The sequence below is a fragment of the Oncorhynchus mykiss genome, chromosome 25 (genome assembly GCF_013265735.2).
Source record: "Oncorhynchus mykiss isolate Arlee chromosome 25, USDA_OmykA_1.1, whole genome shotgun sequence".
Lineage (NCBI taxonomy): Eukaryota > Metazoa > Chordata > Actinopteri > Salmoniformes > Salmonidae > Oncorhynchus > Oncorhynchus mykiss.
This window is the reverse complement of record NC_048589.1, coordinates 21,758,263-21,780,091: the sequence shown is the minus strand read 5'-3', so window position 1 is coordinate 21,780,091 and position 21,829 is coordinate 21,758,263. Positions and strand designations below refer to the sequence as shown.

At 43.0% G+C, this 21,829-nt stretch overlaps 2 protein-coding genes across 6 annotated transcripts in view; one reads left to right on the top strand and one right to left on the bottom strand.

The window, feature by feature from the left end:
* The window catches only part of LOC110505600 (protein unc-79 homolog), a 51,792-nt gene extending 46,385 nt beyond the window's left edge, over positions 1 to 5,407 (top strand). For 3 of the 4 annotated variants that reach the window (XM_036962371.1, XM_036962370.1, XM_036962368.1), the window contains 9 exons: positions 2,316 to 2,420; positions 2,530 to 2,607; positions 2,723 to 2,812; positions 3,051 to 3,226; positions 3,464 to 3,647; positions 3,805 to 4,008; positions 4,408 to 4,485; positions 4,597 to 4,638; positions 4,715 to 5,407. In XM_036962371.1, coding sequence (XP_036818266.1) covers positions 2,316 to 2,420; positions 2,530 to 2,607; positions 2,723 to 2,812; positions 3,051 to 3,226; positions 3,464 to 3,647; positions 3,805 to 4,008; positions 4,408 to 4,485; positions 4,597 to 4,638; positions 4,715 to 4,933 — 1,176 coding nt within the window. In that variant the 3' untranslated portion in view covers positions 4,934 to 5,407. The remainder of the gene's footprint in view (positions 1 to 2,315; positions 2,421 to 2,529; positions 2,608 to 2,722; positions 2,813 to 3,050; positions 3,227 to 3,463; positions 3,648 to 3,804; positions 4,009 to 4,407; positions 4,486 to 4,596; positions 4,639 to 4,714) is intronic. The other variant, XM_036962369.1, reaches the window with a different exon arrangement.
* Positions 5,408 to 8,209: 2,802 nt separating this feature from the next.
* LOC110505601 (proline-rich membrane anchor 1) lies at positions 8,210 to 21,347 on the bottom strand. 2 transcript variants are annotated; one of them, XM_021584921.2, is made up of 5 exons: positions 20,323 to 21,347; positions 19,159 to 19,300; positions 15,042 to 15,168; positions 10,233 to 10,287; positions 8,210 to 10,054 (listed from the first exon to the last, which is right to left on the bottom strand). In XM_021584921.2, exons 1-5 carry the CDS (start codon positions 20,503 to 20,505, stop codon positions 9,959 to 9,961), a joined length of 603 nt encoding a protein of 200 aa, XP_021440596.2. In that variant the 5' UTR covers positions 20,506 to 21,347; the 3' UTR covers positions 8,210 to 9,958. The 2 variants fall into 2 exon arrangements, with proteins under 2 accessions (XP_021440596.2, XP_021440597.2); XM_021584922.2 differs by having other exon boundaries at positions 8,210 to 10,287.
* Between the last annotated feature and the right edge of the window lie 482 nt (positions 21,348 to 21,829).

The window sequence follows — 21,829 nt, the reverse complement described above, 5'->3', positions numbered from 1 at the left end:
GAGAAATGACTGTTTTGCAAAAAAGACAACTGTTGTGCTCATTAGGTTATGATGGAAAGCAAGTGGACCCCAGTTTCATTAAAAGTGTCTTAGCAATCCAGAAAAACTGTACAATTATTTGTCGCAGCGATTTTCCTTAATGAAAAATGTATAAATCCCTACAAAAAATGTACATTATAATCCACATAATAATTCACATTTCCTGTTGCTGCAGGATTATTTTCCTGCTGTAGCAAACTGGCTTAAATTAAGATCCTTCATCTGTAGCAATGCATTTATCTCACGTGAAAGGCCCAATTAGAAAAGCGATACAGAAATATAACTTTCCCACATTGTTAAATATAAAACCATGTCTGCAGACCTTTGTATACAGTAGTTCTTGGTTGTAATACTTATCCCCAGCCTCTCCCGCTAGACAGCAAGGTGGCTGTGTGTCACAGATGATTAAGTAGGCAATCAGCCAGTATTGATTTACATGATTAATTTGGGCTCTGGGCTGAGGATGTATGGTGTGTATCTGAGGGCAAGCCTCCCTCTGTTAGAGCTGGGGCATTGGCTGTCTCCTGCTGCAGGAATGATGGATCCTCCCCCTGCTACTGCTGTCACAGCGCCATGCTTTATGTCTCCAGCTCTATTGATTTCCTCTAGCCTTTTAAATCCCTGCTATATAACATCCGTTTCTCAATATGCAAGTCAACATGACTGATAATGTCTATTTAACTGTTTCCTGTGCACCTCTTATGAGGTGAGCTTTCTCAAATACAAGTTTAAGGAGGATTTTTCATTGGGTTATTGTAGACGTATGGATGTTTGGGAAGTTATGTTTATCACTAATGCACTATACATTGAACATTTTAACAAATGTGACCCCAAATCAACTGTACTGTATGTATTGGGGTTTCATGCTAATGAGAAGGGAAACATTTATTTTGTAATATACAAAAGTATGTGGACACCCCATGCAATCTCCATAGACAAACAATGGCAGTAGAATGGCCTTACTGAAGAGCTCAGTGACTTTCAACATGGCACCATCACAGGATGCCACCTTTCCAGCAAGTCAGTTCATCAGTGCTGTTATTGTGAAGTGGAAACGTCTAGGTGCAAGCTCAAGCTCTCAGAACGGGACCGCCGAGTGATGATGCGTATACCGTGTAAAGATCTTCTGTCCTAGGTTGCAACACTCACTACCGAGTTCCAAACTGTCTCTGGAAGCAACATCAACACAACAACTGTTCATCGGGAGCTTCATGAAATGGGTTTCTTGTTTCAGCATGACAATGTGCACAAAGCAAGGTCCATACAGAAATGGTTTGTCTAGATCAGTGTAGAATAACTTTACTGGCCTGTACAGAGCCCTGACCTTAACCCCATCTAACACCTTTGGGATTAATTGGAAAGCCAACTGCAAGCCAGATCTAATTGCCCAACAGTTTTTTTTTTAACCTTTATTTAACTAGGCAAGTCATTAAGAACAACTTCTTATTTTCAATGATGGTCTAGGAACAGTGGGTTTACTGCCTTGTTCAGGGGCAGAACAACAGATTTTTACCTTGTCAGCTCACGGATTCGATCTTGCAACCTTCCGGTTACTAGTCCATTGCTCTAACCACTAGGCTACCTGCCGTGCCTGACTTCCCTAATGCTCTTGTGGCTGAATGGAAGCAAGTCCCTGCAGCAATGTTCCAACATCTAGTGGAATGCCTTCCCAGAATGCCCTTGATTTTGGAGTGAGATGTTCAACAAGCATTTGTCCACATACTTTTGTAGTGTAGTGTATGAACCAATATGTACCACTACCAACATGTATAATAAGGTGATAATAAGGTAATTATTGTTAGCTATGCCATAAGTATACTATAGAGAGAGAGAGAGGATGACAGTCTAGTTGGTAAACAGGCAGCAGGCAGAGCTTTGTATTGAGTGGATGATTTAACAGAGAGCAGTGGCTTATCAGGCTGACAGGCTCATCTGAACTGGATCTCTGGGAGAGAGGAGATCTAGACTGGGTGCCGTGCTAATCAGCTCCTCTGTCTCTCTGTCTTTATCCAGAACACATACAGCCTTTATACTCCAGTACACACAGGCAACACTGTATGAGCACTGGAGAGGCAGAGAGATATGGTGCACAACCCTGTAATATTAAATAAGACAACCACTCGGCAAACCTTCTTCCCCCAGTATGCCTAAGAGTTTATCTCACATGGTTCCCCTAAAATTAATTACAACATTTGTACACAGTGGTTTTCTATATTCTCTCTCCACTATCCTTATTTCCTCTATCCTGAGCTAGTTGGTGTGTTTTGTTTGCCCAGGAGAGAGATAAGTTCTATATGTCCCGTATTGTGGTGATGGAGCTTCTACAGGCTCTGAAGTTCAAGTCTCCTCTACCCGATACTAACCTGCTACTGCTGGTCCAGGTAAACAGTTGTACAATCAGAACTACTTGTGGAAAAGACTTTAACTCCAAAGTACCTAAGATGACTTTGCATATTTATTTATGTTAACTGCATCCGTGTATGTTGTCAGTTTGTTTGTTCAGATATTGGTACGAGGCTAGCAGAGTCTACTGTTCTCTCAAAGCACATGATCTCATCTCTTCCAGGGGTAAGACAGTACATTACATTGGTTCTATGGGTCCCTTTATGATGACCTAATGAAACCAAATGAGATACAGATATGGTCCTTTTGATTGTTGCGCTATTCTCTCTGTCTTTTTCAGTGCACGACAGCAGCAATGGAATGCATGAGGCAATACATCAGTGAACTTCTAGACTTCATAGCGGATATGCACACGCTGACCAAACTAAAAGTGAGTTTCCTCCTCATTCACCTGTCTTACATAAGTCTCACCTCTAGTCATCTCGTCATGTGGGTGGGTGCTTATATTTGTCCTATTTCATACATGTACAAGTGTGTATAATACGCAGGTGTGAATTGGAAAAATGTTTGCGTATCCCAACTCTCCCTGAGACACCACACCTTGAGAGTGGTGTCACTGCCAGGCCCTAGTCATGTGACCTATCCTGTGATCATGTGACACTCTCCAGAGCCATATGAAGGCATGTTGTCAGCCACTGCACGAGGACACGTTCGGAGGGAACCTGAAAGTGGGCCTGGCACAGGTAGCTGCCATGGAGATCAGCAAAGGCAATCACCGTGACAACAAGGCAGTGATCCGTTATCTGCCCTGGCTCTACCATCCCCCGTCCGCCATGCAGCAGGGGTGAGAGGCACAGACAGTCACAGCACAGATGTCACTTTCAGTGATCTCACTATTAATAACCATGAAGATAGAACTATATGTCACAAATGGTATAGCAGACTTGACCAGTTAGATTTCTGTAGTTTTTAGTGGAATGCTGTCAGTAGAAGTGCTTCTATACGTCATTACAATACATTGGGAGACTAATAAGACTGTAATGTATGCTCAAAAAGTGTTTAACCTCTGTCCTCTCCCTAGACCTAAGGAGTTCATTGAGTGTGTGTCCCACATCCGCCAGCTGTCCTGGCTGCTCCTGGGCTCCCTGACCCACTATGCCCTGCACCAGGGCTCCACCTCCTGTATGCCCATCCCCCTGGATGCCGGCTCACACATCGCTGACCACCTCATCGTCATCCTCATCGGCTTCCCTGAACAATCCAAGGTCTGGACAATGTCTAAATGTTCTATGCATAAATGTTGAAGTAAATGCTACGTAAACGTATGAAGATTTTTATTTGTCCTCCCTCAACTGAAGTCTAGGATGAGATAAAGACCAAAGTGTCACTGACCTCTCTCTTCTTTCTATCCTCTGTCTGCAGACGTCAGTGCTGCACATGTGCTCCCTGTTCCATGCCTTCATGTTTGCCCAGCTGTGGACCATTTACTGTGAGCAGTCGGCGGCCACTCCGGCCCTGCAGAACCAGAATCAGACAGAGTTCTCCTCCAACGCCATTCTGACCGGCCTGGAGTTCTGGAGCCGCGTCACACCCAGCATCTTGCAGCTCATGGCCCACAACAAAGTGGTGAGGAAGATCCACACGCTTATCTCTCTGTCAGCTGCAAGAGGGGGTGGGCTGGAAATAGGATGTGCATGGAGATATGTGCAGTTGAATATGAAATGTAAAGCCAGGCTATTGTCACCTCGGCAAACTCCTACCCAGATTTTGGTAGTTGTCAATGTGGCAGAGGAGTTGGCTAAAGCACAAGCAGATCCTTGTTGTGTCTGACAGGACATTGCTGTTATGTAAGCCCAATCGGAAAAAACCTTTAAAGCATTGACCAAATACACAGTCAGATTGAATCGCGGCCTAAGAATCTGCTTTGCCATGATATATTTTGATTCATATTTGGAAGCGGGGTGATCATAAATCATGTTCTGATCCCTTGCAGTAAAACAAATGTGTCATTTCTAACTTTCCAAGATGGTGGAGATGGTGTGTCTACATGTCATTAGCCTGATGGAGGCTCTACAAGAATGCAACTCAACTATCTTTGTGAAGGTAAGAGGGGCATTTACCCACAATTTCCCCTAACATTTGATTTTACACTTTATTTTGCCTCTTCATGTTGCTTTCTATTTCAACTCAAAATTCCCCTCTTCTCTCCATCAGTTAATACCTATGTGGTTGCCCATGATTCAATCTAACCTAAAGGTAAGAGTTAAATTGCAATTCAAATAGGATTTGTATTATGTTTATATATGGATATAGATGCTCACATTTTCTTCAGAACAAAAAACTCTCACCCTGTCCCATGCAGCACCTGTCTGCAGGTCTACAGCTGCGGCTGCAGGCCATCCAGAACAGAGTGAACCACCAGTGTGTGCAGGGCCAGGCGGCCGGGGCCCTGCCCTTCGCCCTGCGCAAGTGGCTGCAGTGCACACAGTTCAAGATGGCTCAGGTGGAAATCCAGTCATCCGAGGCTGCCTCACAGTTCTACCCCATGTGACCTGCCCACCTCTCACTATGGGAGATCCTCCAAGACCCAGTCCTCCTCAGGACCAGCATGCATCTGTCTGCTGCCTGCCTGACCATAAATATCAGGAAGTCGACTCCTGCATAAACTGACTCTCGCCGTCTTAAGACACTGCTTCTGATGTAATCATCTTCAGCACCTTCTAAACTTTGTATATCTATACTATTCTTTGGTGCAATGAAAGGATAGGTGAGTACAGGTTGGGCAGGTGTGCAGATGTAGGGGGATCACAGTTCTGTAGATAGGAGGTTAGATGTCCAACATGCTGTGTGCTGCATCAGAGGTCAGAACAGACGGAGAGAATATATAGCAGCAGATGATAGTCTGGATGAAGAATGCTGAAGCTCAGACTTGTTCACTTGGTGATGCTCATGGTCTATATCGATATGTTCAGTTGCTTGGTTGCAAGCCTGATAAAAATAATAAAATCAAGACACATTTTCTAAATACTGTTGTCACTGTCATTTCTACAGAGGACAGTTAAAGTGCACAAAGTGTGATATGATTGCACATCTGCACAGTAACTACTACAGTATATCTTCCCTAAGGTTTATGGGAAAACTAAATGACTGCAAGAGGATCTGTTAAACCCAAAGACTGTATAGGAACCACCCATATCCTAGCTCAGAAGAAACCATTAGCAATCATACTATATATCTTATCAGTAAATCCAATTAGACTTTAGGGCTCCTGTCTCACCTCTTCCTCTGCTCAGTTCCAACAGGTTGCCTCTCGCCATCAGAGCCCAGATCGATCAGACACAATGTGGGTTGCAGTAGCAACAGAAGCAGCAGCGTTGTAACTCGATCAGGATGAAACCAAACAGGGGAGGTAAACAAGACAGGCTAGTCCATGTTGACCGCCCCCTGTAGAACCTAGCCATCATTTTCCACTGACATGGACCAAATACAGTTACCTCTGGTCTAATGTGGTTTGTCATGATAAAGCATTGTTGTGGAATCTAATGACATTATGGAAAGGGCACTTGTCAGGGAATGCCATGCCACCTGAGAGCTGGGCTATACCGTATGTTTAAATCAAAGCTTGATCTCACTCACTTTTTTTCTCTACATTGTTTCCCCTTTATTTTCAAGTTGAATTAAAAAGCTATTTAATGCCATGGTTGTCGGACACAAAATAAAAACAAGCAGGGCAGAATTAGATGAGTCCTGTAGAATGTATCATATTTCATAACTTCTCTACGCCTGCACTTCGTAAAGGGATCCTCTATGAGAGGCGTGTGTCAAATGAGTCACCAGCTTTGAGTGCTGTCTGATGATATCACACACACACACACACACACACACACACACACACACACACACACACACACACACAGGTGACTCCATCAATCTCTGTGCTTGGCTCATCAAATAGCCTCTCGGCAACAGTGTTCCTATGTGTGTGTGTGTGTGTGTGTGTGTTTAATCAAGTGAAATCCCCTTGCACCGGGGCTGCATCTGCCAGCCGTTGCCACTGTCATGATCGTTTGAACTTGCAGCTCTTTTTTAAAGAATCTCTTATTAGCAGCTGCTTATCTAATCAATGTCCCAAAGGTACCCAGCACTCTCCCTGCCCCGGCCTGCCTGCTGGCCTCCCTCCTCCTGGAGGACCATATGGGAGCACTGACCTGATGAGCAGGCAGTTGGAGATCTAGTGGGTAATTAATGCTGACCAAGGGCTCTCAGGCAGAGAGTATCCCCAGAGCAAGCAGCCCTAGATTGCGAAGGTCAGCTTTGAGACACACACAGCAGCATGGACATGCATGGATTTTCTCTGATATAAAGGGTAGCCTGTACTGCTCAACAGCAGTTAAGCCTTGAGCTAACAGCCACAAATAAGAGACACACAGAAACACTCATTGGATGTCTAATAACAATTAAAAATTGGGTGGTTTGAGTCCTGAATGCTGATTGGCTAACAGTCATATCAGACTGTATACCACTGGTATGACAAAACATTTATTTTTACTGCTCTAATTACGTTGGTAACCAGTTTATAATAGCAATAAGGCACCTTGGGGGTTTGTGGTATATGGACAATAAACCACAGCTAAGGGCTGTATCCAGGTACTCTGTGTTTCGTCGTACATAAGAACATCCCTTAGCCTTGGTATATTGGCCATATACCACACCCCCTCGTGCCTTATTGCTTAAGTATATACTCATATATAACCAATAGTGCAAGTGTCCTCTGATTGGTCATAATCAGTCAATAGCACATAAGAAGCCTAACTCTTGTAATGATAGAAACGATCTAAGACCACAATCGCTATATTACTGTCAAGAATGGATCGAATTTGCTGCTAAACAAATAACAAGGTGATTATTTTCCCATTTACCCTGTTGGAATACATTGTCTTTTATCTTGGAAAGCCACACAGAGCTTGTTGAGATAGAGAGGATCCCTGGCCTTCCTCTTCAGGCCTGTCAGATCCTTTTTATTACAGAGCAACTCAGAGTGCCCTGGCTGGACAATGCATGAATGTTTAAATTGCCCAGAGTGTCCCATGGCATTATCATCAAGTGGCACATCTAAAGCAGGAGAAGGCAGACTAGTGTGTGGTCTCTCATTCCCATTCCTCTCTCCCTCTCTACATGGCTCAGCTTGGACCCTGCTGGATTTCTCCCCCTCTGAAGTGGCTGTGTTTCTAATGGTCTCCCCTTTTAAAAGAGGAACATTCTCAAGAATATGGACTTATTGATTCCTTGATGACCTACCAGAGCCCATAGCTTTTCCCAATTCTATTATCTATTGACAACATTCATGAGGAGAGTACATATTCCCAGATTGTATGATTTGGGTTGGTCAGTTGCTGTATTCACCCATGTGTCACAATGGCCAGAGTGGTAGCAGAGCAGAAGTGGCTGACCAGTCCTATGTACATAATGTGGTTTGTGTACAGGGATTGGGCCGTGCCAAGACCCTGACATCAAAAGAACCCCAGTGGCCCACAAGTTATCCTGTTTGCATGACCGAGCCCCAGGGAGATGGCCGTGTTTGATAGCTGTTCATTAAAAATGAACGGTGTGAGACAGACTGAGAACACGTCCTGCGCCCAGGGGGAGCCCAGAAGAGGACCAGCACAGAGCTCTCTTGAGACATGGAGAGGAGAGGCACCATGGGTACAGGCTAAAAAAAAACATTAACATACACTGGCTTTATCAATGTTGTACTGTACGCCATTCAATTAAACCATGTTCTAATTGTGTCTCTCCTTTTGATGCTTATGTGATAAGACTATAGGCCTGTCATTCTGTTCACCTTTATTTACAACTGAAAAAGTCAGCAATTAAATCAACTGAATGCACATTATCGATGTATACATAGGACTCTATGTATCCTTTTGGTATATAATGCATCAATTGTAAAATAACTTTCATTGCCAAATATACAAGAATGGCTTGCTCCATAAACATGATAACATTGATTTAATTCTAATTGGTAGCACATTGTTTAATTTCTACTATGTATAAACATATTTTCTGTTACACTGTACATGTTATTAACAGTCCAGAAGGCAGATATTTTTAAATATCAATATTTACATTCATGCATCCAAGGTTATTTCCCTCTATGTACAGTATTAGTGACGTATCTTCAGTTTCTGGGTACATTACTGGTAAGATATGCTAATTCCTATGCATTTCACAATGCAAGGTCTGTGTTTACAAAATTCAACAGTAATGGAACATTTTCAGATACTGCCAGCCATACATGTATTGTGCTCTCTCTCACGCACACAACACGCACTAATATACAAATGAACTGCACCTATGCCAACACGCAGCGTAATAATTGAGTGATGCTTTAAATCAACTGTGGACTGTTTATTGCAGAAGGATGTTGGGGATGCCTGCGAGTGTGAGTGCACTGAGTCACATGTCCCTTTTTGAGGCCATCCTCTCTGCAACTTGATATCCAGATCAGCCTCTGTTTGGAATCCCGTCCTCCACCAATCAGCATGTCAGTCCTGGGATCATGTGCACTGTTTCTATAGTGATGGGTTCTCTCCTTGCTGGGAGGTGGAACAATTAAGACTGTAAAAATCACATCAGAACACGGCAAAGGGCTTCCCATTGTCCCCCACTACCTCCCCCTGACTGTCTAACCAGTGAGATGTGACAGCACAAAATGTAATACCATGTTAGTCTTGTGATAAAGAATTGAGGGGTAGAATAAGCTGCTAAAAGCACGGTCAGAAAACACACATTCACAAACTCGCATCACAGACATCCCCATCATATTCGCTGAAGTCGCAGGGGAACACAGAAAGGCATATCAAACAGCAAGAGATGAACAATTGAGCGCCAAAACTCTTTGCAGATGTGTTTTCTGCATCAGCGTCTGTAGCAAATTAAAAGTGGGCTTGAAGCGTCAGACCATTAAAATGAATGATATGATTACTAAATAATTCATATAAAAAGAAAACATTTCAAATCATTAAACTGACTGAATTAAACAATAACATACATAAGCAGACAAATTAATGAATAAATACAGTAAATAAATAAATGAACAAATTAGATAAGTAGATAAAGTTTGTCCTCAGGCTGTTCTCAGTTGTGTTGTTGGTATGGAACATAGGAACTGACTTGATCTTGTTGTTTTACTTCCCACTTGGTATGACCTGTAAATGTATGTTTTAATTGCATAGTCAGATGAGCACTATACATCTCAAACCACAGCAAGAACCTGCAACTGTGCCAGTATAATACAAATTCTGCTTTAATAAATGAAAAAGAAAAACGGTCAGATGAGAATAGATGAGACAGCCCGACCGTAGAAAAGAATGTTGCTGCGTGCACATTTTGTTCTTGATCTGGTCCTCCGCAACCTCCTATCCCATCGCAGTGCTTCAGTGTCTGTTCCTACATCGAAGTTGTCTGTGAGAAGTGTGGAGCTGTGTAGGTTGACAGATTAGCAGTCAACCATTCCCCTGTCAATGACACTTCTTGTCGACAATTTGGTGTAGAACTTCTCAATTCACTTTTTTACTCATTCTCTGAATCCACTTCCATGTTTAGTTTTTCTCTCTCTCTGGTTCTCGCAACTCTCCTTTATCTGGACGTTGTCATTCATCCAGGCAACATGCTAGGAGAGAAGGAAAGGCGTTTATGCATTTTTAACAGGTCAACCCCCTGTTGCGTAATAGGAGTTTTGGGTAGGATAGGGTGGGTAGTGGGGATGATGGTGATGTGACTTCCTCTTTCTGTCAGTGGACAGTCTACACCACAGTGTTGTTGGGGCCCATGGCCTTCTTTTTGCGTACACTCATGGCATACTCCCCACGACTTGTCCCGTTCTCCTCTTTCCGTAGTGGTTTCCTGCAAACAGACACAATTTATGTCAGGACAGTAAAGGGGCTTTAGTCAATTTCAGGAAAAACATCAATCATTCTACTAAAGCCTGTGTCTGTTCACCTACGGAGAGATTGGATTCCATAAGCTAGTGTGTTTGGATGCACTGGTCAGCCATCTTCTCTAATAAGCTGAACATTAAAAGGTCACATTACTCTCAGAGCCATGAAAGGAAAGACAAGATGCAAATCAAACAGAAGAGTTGGATGTGGCATTTAGACACACTCTCCATTGATGGTGGCGAGCCACATTCGGGATAAAAACAAGCCGAAGCACATGATCCTCCACTGTAATTGCTCTGTGAAAAGCAGTATCCTTCAATGCAAGACCTTCTCATGCATCCCTCAGTGCTTTTGTGGTTATTATTATATTTGTCCAGTGTACTGTGTCTTTTGTGCCGACCCCTTCAGCTGCTCTCCTCTGTCCAGGCTTATGTAACCCAGAGACAGATCTGAATACAGTCAGTATCCCACTCAATACTGTACATAGCCTTCAGTGGCACAGGGGACCCTTAAGCTACATCTCAGGTCAGTGTCTCCATCCCTCCCTTCTTAAAGCCACAGCTGGCTAGTCTTACCTGACTGACAGTCATTCTCAGTTGAATCCACAAATGTTATGTCCACAAAATGTGTATTTTATTTTTGCATTTATGTTTTTTTGTGGTATGGTTTTTATGTTTCAGCCCTTGGGCTTCCAACCGCACCTGCACACAGTATTAAATATAGATATTTTTTTAAATATGTATTGTTGTTTATCACTTGTTTCCGTTGGTGCAAATAAACTAAACAAATCATCAACCACAAATGCTCTGTCTTCTTGTAAAAAGAGCATGTTTAATCTCCATGGTTAATGTCCTGTGTTAATGTCTCTGAACCCATTCCCTCTTTCCAGTCTTAACTTAGAAACACTTAACTTGGAGTCACTCATTAGTATAACTGAATAGTCACTAACGAGTACTCAGTAGCTTCCTTACTAGCTTCCTGTCTGGGGGTGACCGTTGGCTTCCTAAATCTCAGGCAAGGTTACCCATCACACGAGACAATGATAGTGACTCAGTGCACTTCCTGTGCTTTCTGTAAATGTGTCCTGTAGTGCCGGACGGTGATGGTGATGGCTAGACAGACGCCAGCCCTGCTGATAAACAGATGCTGTGTTCTCCCTCTGGGACAACCTGCCTGGGAGAGGAAACTCCTGGGTCCAAGTGCATCCTGCTGGGACATGATGTGCTACTGCTGGGGTGTATGTGTGCGCGTGCATGTGTTCGTGATTGGAGGTAGCTAGGGGAGATGGGATACACCAGACTTCCCCACTGCAGCCTCCACAGACCACTAAAGAGGTGTTTTAACATTCTCAAAAGGCACTGACCTAGTCTCTAGTCAATGATCAATGTTTTTCTAGGAAGGCCAGCATAGAGGGCAGGGTGTTTGGACCTCACAGCGACCTCTCCCCAGGCCTTCAATAATAGATGTCATGCTGTTGACACGTGGCAGGTGGCTACACAACACTTCACAGGTCAGATTCATATTTCATATCAAAGCTGTGCAATCGCAGCACACATCCGTTTGAAGTTTGGGGAAGGGATAATGTTGAGGTTGGGACATGTGTTGAGCTGTTTACAGTTATTCTCATCCCATCAGGATATTAGAGGAACATGCTACTGTTCATAGAACCCTCACATAGTGGTTTTCACTTTCACTGTTTTGAAAGTTGTTGTGGTAATTAAATATCAAAACACCATAATAGATAACCTACTATGTAATATATGTATTACCGATACAGTATATTTAGCTTCCTCATTAAATCTTTCCATAACTGAATGGTTATGGTGGATTTACCCTGAAACACAAACTGTCCTAATTTGTCCTCCTTGTTGGACAGAAATCCCTGAGGAGCAAGTAGTTGAAAAAAACCGGAACAGATTCATTAGTATGTTATCTTGTTTTGTTGTGGTGTTTAGACTCCCTGCATTGCTGCCAGCATGGACTGCAGCATCATGTCTGCGGTTTGGATAGCACAGCACTGTCACACAGCATGGCTGAATCTAACAGCAGCTCCCCTGACGCTACAAACCTAATTGAATTGAATGGAATGGGTTTCGTCCAACCTCATTCGCTCTGGCAGATGACTGGCGGAATAAGATTATGAGACAACAACAAAAAAAAGGCCAAATGTGTGCAGCCCGAGCTAAGGGACGGCCGGGGCTTACAGAGATCGCTCCTCTAGTGTCTGTGCTGCTGGGGCCTTGGCCAATCTCCAGCTGATTTTCATTGGGAAAGCCCTGACCACTGAGGGGCCCGGAAGGGCTATATATAACAGGCTCTGCTTTTCTCACTGACAAACCCACTATCACATTGTTATTGACAAAGACATCCAATTACTGCGGTTTCCCAGCTTTGGTAGACAACATCCGTATCTGTTCCTGTATCTTTCATCTCTCTGGCTGTTTCTCTCTCACACTCAGTCAGAGAGGATGCATGATTATAGCGCCAATTACAATTTTCAAATCAATATTTTCTATTTCTAATTTCCTCAGTTTCCTCAGACTGATTTTTCATTGGCTCAGGACTAATGAGTGTTCAATGTGGGCAATCAGACTGGACCTTAGAGTGTTTCTCCCTCCTCACTCAGTCAGAGAGGATGGAGGCTTGGTGTTTCACAGATCCTGCCGTCACAGAGCCCACTTCCATCAGAGCTTCAGGACACGACCTGCTTGCATGTATAAAAGATGTGGCCTGCGACTGAATGACTGCGCAAATTAATTCATAAATAATGACTTGGGTTTGAGGCTACAGCGGCCCATATTGCAACAACACTTTCCTGCCAACGCTGCATTAAAAAAGGTGCCCCTTGGCGACAGAGGGGGCTGGAAAATTGCCATAATGAATTCCTGAGCCAACCGCCTATTAGTTCCACTGCCTGACCTTGCCTGTTTGTCGTTTGAGAAAAGTAGAAATATAATCCTGAGGAAAGACATATGTAGCATCCATTCTTTACAGCTTTATGATTAACAATTTGATGTTTTCAAATAATGTGCAGAAACGTATCTACAGCTGTGTCTGTATGCATTTCTTCTCGCACATTCATATTCTTTAGTAACACTGTGTCTGTTAGCATGTGTTTATGTGTGTTTATCATGTGTGACTGTGTCCAGCACCTTGCACAGTATATGTGTGTGTTTATGTGTCTGAACGAGTGTTTCTGGGTGCCTGTGTGACACACTGTGCTGCCTGAATATCAGACAGGGAATTGGGTCTTGGTTGTGCTGCAGGCTAAAACCCCACATGGCCTTTCCTTTGATGAACTAATCGAAACAGTACATATCTTCTCTACGGCGAGAGGGACAGGGGTCATGGGCTTTCTCCGGTAAGCCATCTTGCCTTTACTTTCGCAAACATTCAGCTGGTAGTCTAAAAAGCTCTGTACAATTACACAATTGAGAAATCAGCCCACTCCGAGAAATAGAACCCGCCGGAACGGCTCATAGGCTCCTGCTCCTATCTCCTGTTTCTCTAGCGTGAGGCAACTTGATGTACAAGTACATCCCCTAGACAGGACGCTAGTCTATCACAGGGCCTTACCCCCAATCTATCTCCTTAATGCTTAACGTCAAGTTAACAAACAGATCACTGACCATTTTGAATCCCACCGACCTTCTCCGCTATGCAATCTGGTTTCCGAGCTGGTCAAGGGTGCACCTCAGCCACAATCAAGGTCCTAAATGATATCATAACCGTCATCGATAAGAGACAATACTGTGCAGCTGTATTCATCGACCTGGTCAAGGCTTTCGACTCTGTCAATCACCACATTCTTATCGGCAGACTCGACAGCCTTGGTTTCTCAAATGACTGCCTCGCCTGGTTCACCAACTACTTCTCAGTCAGAGTTCAGTGTGTCAAATCGGGGATTCTCTGATCCACCTCTACGCAGACGACACCATTCTGTATACTTCTGGCTCTTCTTTGGACACTGTGGTAACTAACCTCCAGAAGAGCTTCAATGCCATACAACTCTCCTTCTGTGTCCTCCAACTGCTCTTAAATGCAAGTAAAACTAAATGCATGCTCTTCAACCGATCACTGCCCACACCTGCCCGCCCGTCCAGCATCACTACTCTGGACGGTTCTGACTCAAAATATGTGGACAACTACAAATACCTAGTTGTCTGGTTAGATTGTAAACTCTCCTTCCAAACTCACATTAAGCATCTCCAATCCAAAATTAAATCTACAATCGGCTTCCTATTTCGCATCAAAGCATCCTTCATTCATGCTGCCAAACATACCCTCGTAAAACTGACTATCCTACCGATCCTTGACTTCGGCGATGTCATTTACAAAATAGCCTCCAACACTCTACGCAGCAAATTGGATACAGTCTATCACAGTGCCATCCGTTTTGTCACCAAAGCCCCATATACTACCCACCACTTTGACCTGTATGCTCTCCTTGGCTGGCCCTCGCTTCATATTCGTTGCCAAACCCACTGGCTCCAGGTCATCGATAAGTCTTTGCTAGGTAAAGCCCCACCTTATCTCAGCTCACTGGTCACCATAGCATTACCCACCTGTAGCACGCGCTCCAGAAGGTATATTTCACTGGTCACCCCCAAAGCCAATTCCTTGGCCAATACTTTTTTGCGTATTCTGAATGGATGTAGGCTATAAGAATGTCACCACAGACTCTTCCATGCCAATCGCATTGCCAGCTAACCAACATACCTCTTTATGGCCTTGTAGCAGATGATCATGGCTGAAAGGAGGAAAACAGCTGAGGCACAGCCCCCTGTCCCAAGCACTAAGATCTCCATCCACCACGGTCTCAACAGGGGCAGAGGGGACTCAACCACTGGGAGGGAAGAGAAGTGGGGATGGACAAAGGGAGAAAAAGACACAGTAGTTTCATTTTTCAAACATCATTAGCATTCTAACAGCATCAGCACTTGGCCGCTTATCGAGATTAGGTTATCATGCAAACTGCTTTAGCCTAGATACTGTGTTTGTTCTATGTATTACATCATAACTGCTTCATAGACTGCCATTATAGCTGAAGATAGCATGATGAAAGCTCATCATTAATGCAGCCCAACCACTGTCCATGTTGTAAATCAACTTGCTGAATAAAAATGTATTGATTCTCAGAAACCTTTCATTACTATACCATTACGTGTGGAAGACACATTTCAGTTGAATGCATTCAGTTATTACACCATTATTACACCACACCATTACACCATAAAGCTCTGGATCTGATTTGCTTACTAAATCTGGGTAGCAGGGTGGTGCTCACCTGTTCTAAGGTTCAATGCTCAGAGATATCTAACCCTGCTCCATTAATCATTTAAAATGCAGTCAGTCTTTATTACAAAAGCACTCCGTGTCCAAATGGATTTCACCTGCAGGAGCACCATGTTCTGGTCACATTATGTCTGACTGAGGGTAGAACCATGTACAAGAAGACATGCCAGGGACATTGTATTACACTCAGTGCAGCTTAGCAATTTACAGTATCAAGAGTGTTCTCTCTCTCTCTCCATGGAGACCGATTTGAACTATGTGGCACTGACAATACTGCTCATTTTGACAGGAGGGAGGTTTCCAGCAATACGCATGTCTCATTCTGTCAGAGAGGGGATATATTTTATTATATCTAAGTATGAATGTGGCTGTATTCTGGATATAATAATCTAGATCAGGGATTGGCAACTTGATTTACATTTGTGTGAACTCAGTCAGTCTCAACTTACTGTTGAGAGTTAGAATACAAAAGGTGGAATTGTGATATTTGGTTGTGCATCAGCAGTTTCTCTCTTGTTATGTCAGTCACCGACAGTCACTCAATTAACCCATGTCAGCTAACATTTCTTATATTGGTAAGTTAGTTTAGCCAGCTATCTAAAATTGTAGTAATCATAGTCAAATTACTGACCGGGGGGCCCCCATTGATTTTCTTAGTCACTCTCACTCAGATATCATATTAAGAACTGCAAACATTTCTCCCCACTTTTTGGCAAAATGTTTAGGATTGCAGGAAATTAACTCTAAAACATATATTTTCTCTCTCTGCTGTCAAGAGGGTGGCTACTAAAATGTTTTGTTCACACAATTTCACTTAGGGCCCCCAAAAGGTCAGGGCTGGCTTTGACTGCATGTGTGGGTATGGATGTGGGTACACAGACCCGCAAGACACTGTGGCCGCTCATGATGAGTTCAGATTTTTTGTGTCCCCCACCTCCATCATAGTTGCCCATCCCTGATCTATGTTTACCATCCAGTAACAGAGAGAAATGCAATAATCACATACCCAGGTATTTGGAGTATAGTTATGTTGTGAACGAGAGGGAGGAATTGACTCCATGGTAACACATAACCCTTAGTAATGCTGTGGAATATTCCAACACTGCATATTTATCCAGAGCAAATGACAAGGCACGTTTCTCCCCAGTACACCACGTCATGAGTCACTATGAATGTAAAATCTCCTCTGAGCCCAACTTCGGTTTTAATCCTACATTTTGTCAACGGCTGTAAGATTTAATTCAGTCAAGGGTAAGGATCTACTTCCTTGTGATAAACCTCTCTCCTTTGAAAGGTCTTCTGATCCATTTTTAGAGCACAGACTCTTACTCAACACTGCCAATTTCCCTTATTTGAAACTTTTTGTAGATACAGTCTCTCTCATTGTCCCACTTTCATGCATACTTCATGCATATTCATGTATTATTTTGGAACCTCTGAAAACTCCAATCAGCTCCCTTATGCATCTGGCACATACCAAAACAAACAGATTTTATAGCAGCAATGATGACAGTTAAATCATTTACGCTTCTCATTTATTCAGAAAACTCTCACTAAGGCCAGATGATACATGTTTTGCCTCCCTCCCAATACATAAACAATATAAATAAGTGCCTCCCTCCCAATACATAAACAACATAAATAAGTGCCTCCCTCCCAATACATAAACAACATAAATATGTGCCTCCCTCCCAATACATAAACAACATAAATAAGTGCCTCCCTCCCAATACATAAACAACATAAATAAGTGCCTCCCTCCCAATACATAAACAACATAAATATGTGCCTCCCTCCCAATACATAAACAATATAAATAAGTGCCTCCCTCCCAATACATAAACAATATAAATAAGTGCCTCCCTCCCAATACATAAACAACATAAATATGTGCCTCCCTCCCAATACATAAACAACATAAATAAGTGCCTCCCTCCCAATACATAAACAACATAAATAAGTGCCTCCCTCCCAATACATAAACAACATAAATAAGTGCCTCCTTCCTAACCACCATAGGCTATTATAAAAAGCTGATATTTTCAAAATGTACTCAAAAAATGAGTACTTCTTTTGCTGGGGCCAAGAGGTTTTTCTTTGCAGTTGTAATGGTTCTCTTCTTGTCATACTGCATAACAAACACAGAACGACATGCTGCAATGTACAGTCAGAGAATCTCATAAAATGATTCTGAGAATCTTCCCATGCAGAGGCCTTGACAGCAGTCACACACAGAGGTCTATAACCAAAGAAATAGAACAACATACATATAAACCGTAGATAACTCTCTAGATTCAGAAAAAGGGAATTACAATATGGTGAGAAGATACACAACCAAAACTAGAAAGTAGACCAAGTTTGCAGAAAACACCCAGTGGAAGAGTCCGGCATTCATGGTGGACATTGTGGACTCATAAATCAACAGGTGGCAGATAGGTCAGGTAAGTTAGAGACACAGTGGTCAATGAAAGCCCTATGTATATGTTCATAGATGCCTCATGTGGTGATGCAGGATGAAAAGAGGCTGAGTTGAGTTGACCAAATCTGAGTTGACCAAACAGAGGAAATAATTTAAGCTGATTGAACCCTTTCCACTGCTGTCTGTCGAGCATTTGTTGAAAGAGTGCTCCTCCTTACTCTCAGCATGAAGTCTTCTGGCTGACTGATTTTTAACAGTCTCAGTTTTGACCTGGGATGACTGCACCAGCAATGCCTGTCCCATATTTCATAGCTTCTCATTACAGTATTCATGACAACATACAAATCATATCAACTGTCATATTAACAAACTATGCTCCTTTCCACCATCGCAATGTCATACACTGATTCATATAGTTAATACAACTACTTTGTCAATGACAGGAATGTCACAGTTTCAGATTGGATACATATCTCATCATTAATTAAGCACTGAAGTATGTTGAAGGAGACATGGAGACTAGTAAGGAAAGAAAACTGCGTGACAACAGACACACACACACGCATGCAAGCACACCCAGTGCCCCCGGCTCGACGGGACTGCCGTGATAGTTCATTAGTCCCCTTCTCTGTATCAAACCCCTAATTGAATTTACTCATCTGCTTTTTAAATCAGGGGGTCCCCTCCAGGGGAAAACCAACCACTGAGCCTTGCAGCCCAGCAGGCAGAGATTTCACATGAAACTAGGAACTCCCCAAGGTCAAGCTAAGCATAAATTAGCCCTTTGTTCAGCTGTCAACATTCTGCCGGCTCTATCACGCACTCGTAGTCTTCTCATAAAAGCCTTTCTACATCAACACACAACACACTCTTCCACTACCTGGTTTTAAATTCTTCTCCCCCTAAGCCCCTGGCTCTTTTCTGAGAGGAGATATACTTTATTCCACTATAGATGCTCTGGTATAAGGCCACTGTACTGCAAAGTGCTAGCAAGAAATTTAGTTTAGGTAGATACAGGCACTGGCAATGAGACAGTTGTGAGTGAAACAGGTGACAGTGAGACAGGAGAGTGAGACAGCAGAGGCTGGTTGATGTGGTGTGAGCAGGAGTGTTGAGCCTTACCTGTGGCCAACAGTAGCCGTGGGGGAGGTGGGGGAGGAGGCGGGGGAGGAAGGGGAGGGTAGCTTCTACACTGACATGCCAGCTGGCAGTGTTCGCTCACTTTCTCAGTTACAGTCTGCGAGCATGACCTCTGGAGTTCACCCTTATGGACAGAGACAGAGAGAGACAGACAGAGAGAGACAGACAGAGAGAGCGAGAGAGAGACAGAGAGATAGAGAGAGAGAGACAGAAAAGAGAGAAATAGTTTGACTATTCATTATGCATTCAAAATTAACTTTCATTATCCACCCCCAAAAGGCATATTTCAGAATAAATCAGCTTTTTTATCAGTAAAATAGGAGGGCAAGATGAGAGCTTAGAATGTTAATATACTGTAGCATAGCCTACCTGCTGCAATATTCCCCGAGTACCATTAGTGCTTGGGCATCAGCAAACTAGATCATCATGGTTTGTGGTTTGGAAACAATAGTGCCCAAGATCCTATCCCTCTACTATATTGCTTCCCCAGAAGCTGCATACATAGACATAAAGGATGGTATCATGTCACGGCTGCAACCCTCTCCCTCAGAGAAACCACCCACCAACAGAGTGGGCAGCAGGCTGCCCCTGAGGAGTGTGTGTGGGTGGACTTGGAAACTCGAGCAAATCATATTACACATGAACCCTGGCAACATCCCGCGCCTGCATAGAGGCTCACTGCTCTCTGTAGGCAGTATCACGGGCCAGGGGTTAGAATACTCATCCTCAACATAATATTCCAGATGGGAATCTATAGCTCACTCTGTGCTACTTTCCAGGAGTCTGTCGTGTTCTGTCTGTGTGTGTGTGCGTTCCAATCACCAATAGCCTACTTCACATGAAAACATTGTAACAATTGACTGGGGATTACAGCTGTTTACCACTAAAAACGTATCATAGTTGATGCAATAGTGTGAGGGTGCAGAAATGAACCAGGCACCTCAATAAACATGGCATTGTGTGTTTAAAAATGTATATATTTGATATTACGTTAAAAAAAATATTTGTTTAAAGGTGACAAGCAGTTCACTCAACCAGGATCAATAGCCAGTATCATCAAAAACACAGTACAGCTCCACTTAGTGTAATAACTCGCCATGTGTAAAATTACAAGAGCGTGTCGGCGCGCACGAACACCATACCTACCTGGCATGAGAGTAAAACCAACGAGAGAATGCAATGACCGAAGAGAAGAGGCCAAAAACTTAAAGTAAATGGTATTAGATCTTGGACCAGCATTCCTCCTGCGCTCTTCTCGAAGACACTAGATAGTGTAGCGAGTAAACAAGCACGGTATGCATAGGATTTGACCGTTTGGGAAATTCTCATTCACCCTATCCAAGTCGGCGGCGATATCTGTGACTGGCGTCTCCAGAATTAGTTTATGCCATATTCATTTTGCTGTTGAATTTACGTTGTCGGTGGCATATGACTGACAGGGAACGCAGGTGACCAAGCAATCCCAATATATAAAGTTATTTCTCTGGGCACTCAAACGTACTCCGAATCACGGCGCTATAGTTCGATGTCCAGCGCTGCGAATCCAACCGATGCTCCCTTACTCCGTGTGATGTGAGAACGGTAGACCGGCCATAGGCTACCTTACATTCTTGCTTGTCAACATGCATGTGTGCAAATACTCAAGCCATCCGAAGTTGAAGCCAACGATGAAGAAATATCCTTACACTTATTGTCCAATACAATTCCCCAAAATAGCTGCAGCACCTTTACACATTTCCTCAACTTATTTACTAAATATTACTTAAAGGCTATTTACAAATATGTGCAACTCTGGAGAGCAGAGCAAAGGGTTAAAACGATGCATCCCTCTGCCTAAAGACTATAGATTAGGCGGGGAGCCTCACCGTACCATCGCGCATCCAGTGGAGTGCCCTTCCTTCCAGCGCAGTCATATTTGACTGCAAGTAGGCTGCTCTCGAATCGCACGAACGGTAGGAAAAGTTAAACAGACAAGAGACGTTTACCGAGACATGTAGGTCGAAATGTCCAGTATGCAAGACGAATTATATGTTACTAAAATCCGTGACACTCCATTTAGTATGTGACATTATGTTAGGTTACATTATTTGACCCGTTTAGTCACGTTCGATAAAACAGTAGGTTATTTAAACTAATCTTTAGCCGAACTTTAAACCCTAACCCAGCTAGTGTTAGCGACCTAACTAATGTTAGCATTAGCAACCTAGCCACCTAGTGTTAGCCACAAAAAAATTGAATTCATAACACATCATATGTATTGCAAATTCGTAACATATTGTACGGATTCAATCAAAATCAAATTTTATTGGTAATATGCTTTGTAAAGAACAGGTGTAGACTAACAGTGAAATGCTTACGGTCATTCCTAATAATGCAGAGAGAAAAAAGAGAAATAATAGATAAGTAATGACAGGAGGAATAAATACACATGGAGTAATGATAACTAGGCTATATACGCAGGGTACCAGTACCAAGTCGATTTATAGGGAGGGATACGAGGTAATTGAGGTAGATATGTACATATGGTAGGGATAACGTGATGAGGCAACAGGACAGATAATGTAATAACCAGTAGCAGCAGCATATGTGATGAGTCAAAAGAGTTAGTGCAAAAGGGTCAATGTCTGGGCAGCTATTTGGGTGACTATTTAGC

Bases quoted from the DNA above. Each gene is read 5' to 3' on its own strand.
- LOC110505601 (XM_021584921.2), bottom strand. From the start codon at position 20,505: ATGAGAATTTCCCAAACGGTCAAATCCTATGCATACCGTGCTTGTTTA. The intron at 10,288-15,041 runs GTATGTTGGTTA...GTCTGTTTGCAG, and splicing joins TGCTACAAGGCCATAAAGAG to GAAACCACTACGGAAAGAGG. The intron at 10,055-10,232 runs GTACGCAAAAAG...CTTCTCTCCTAG, and splicing joins GTGGGGAGTATGCCATGAGT to CATGTTGCCTGGATGAATGA.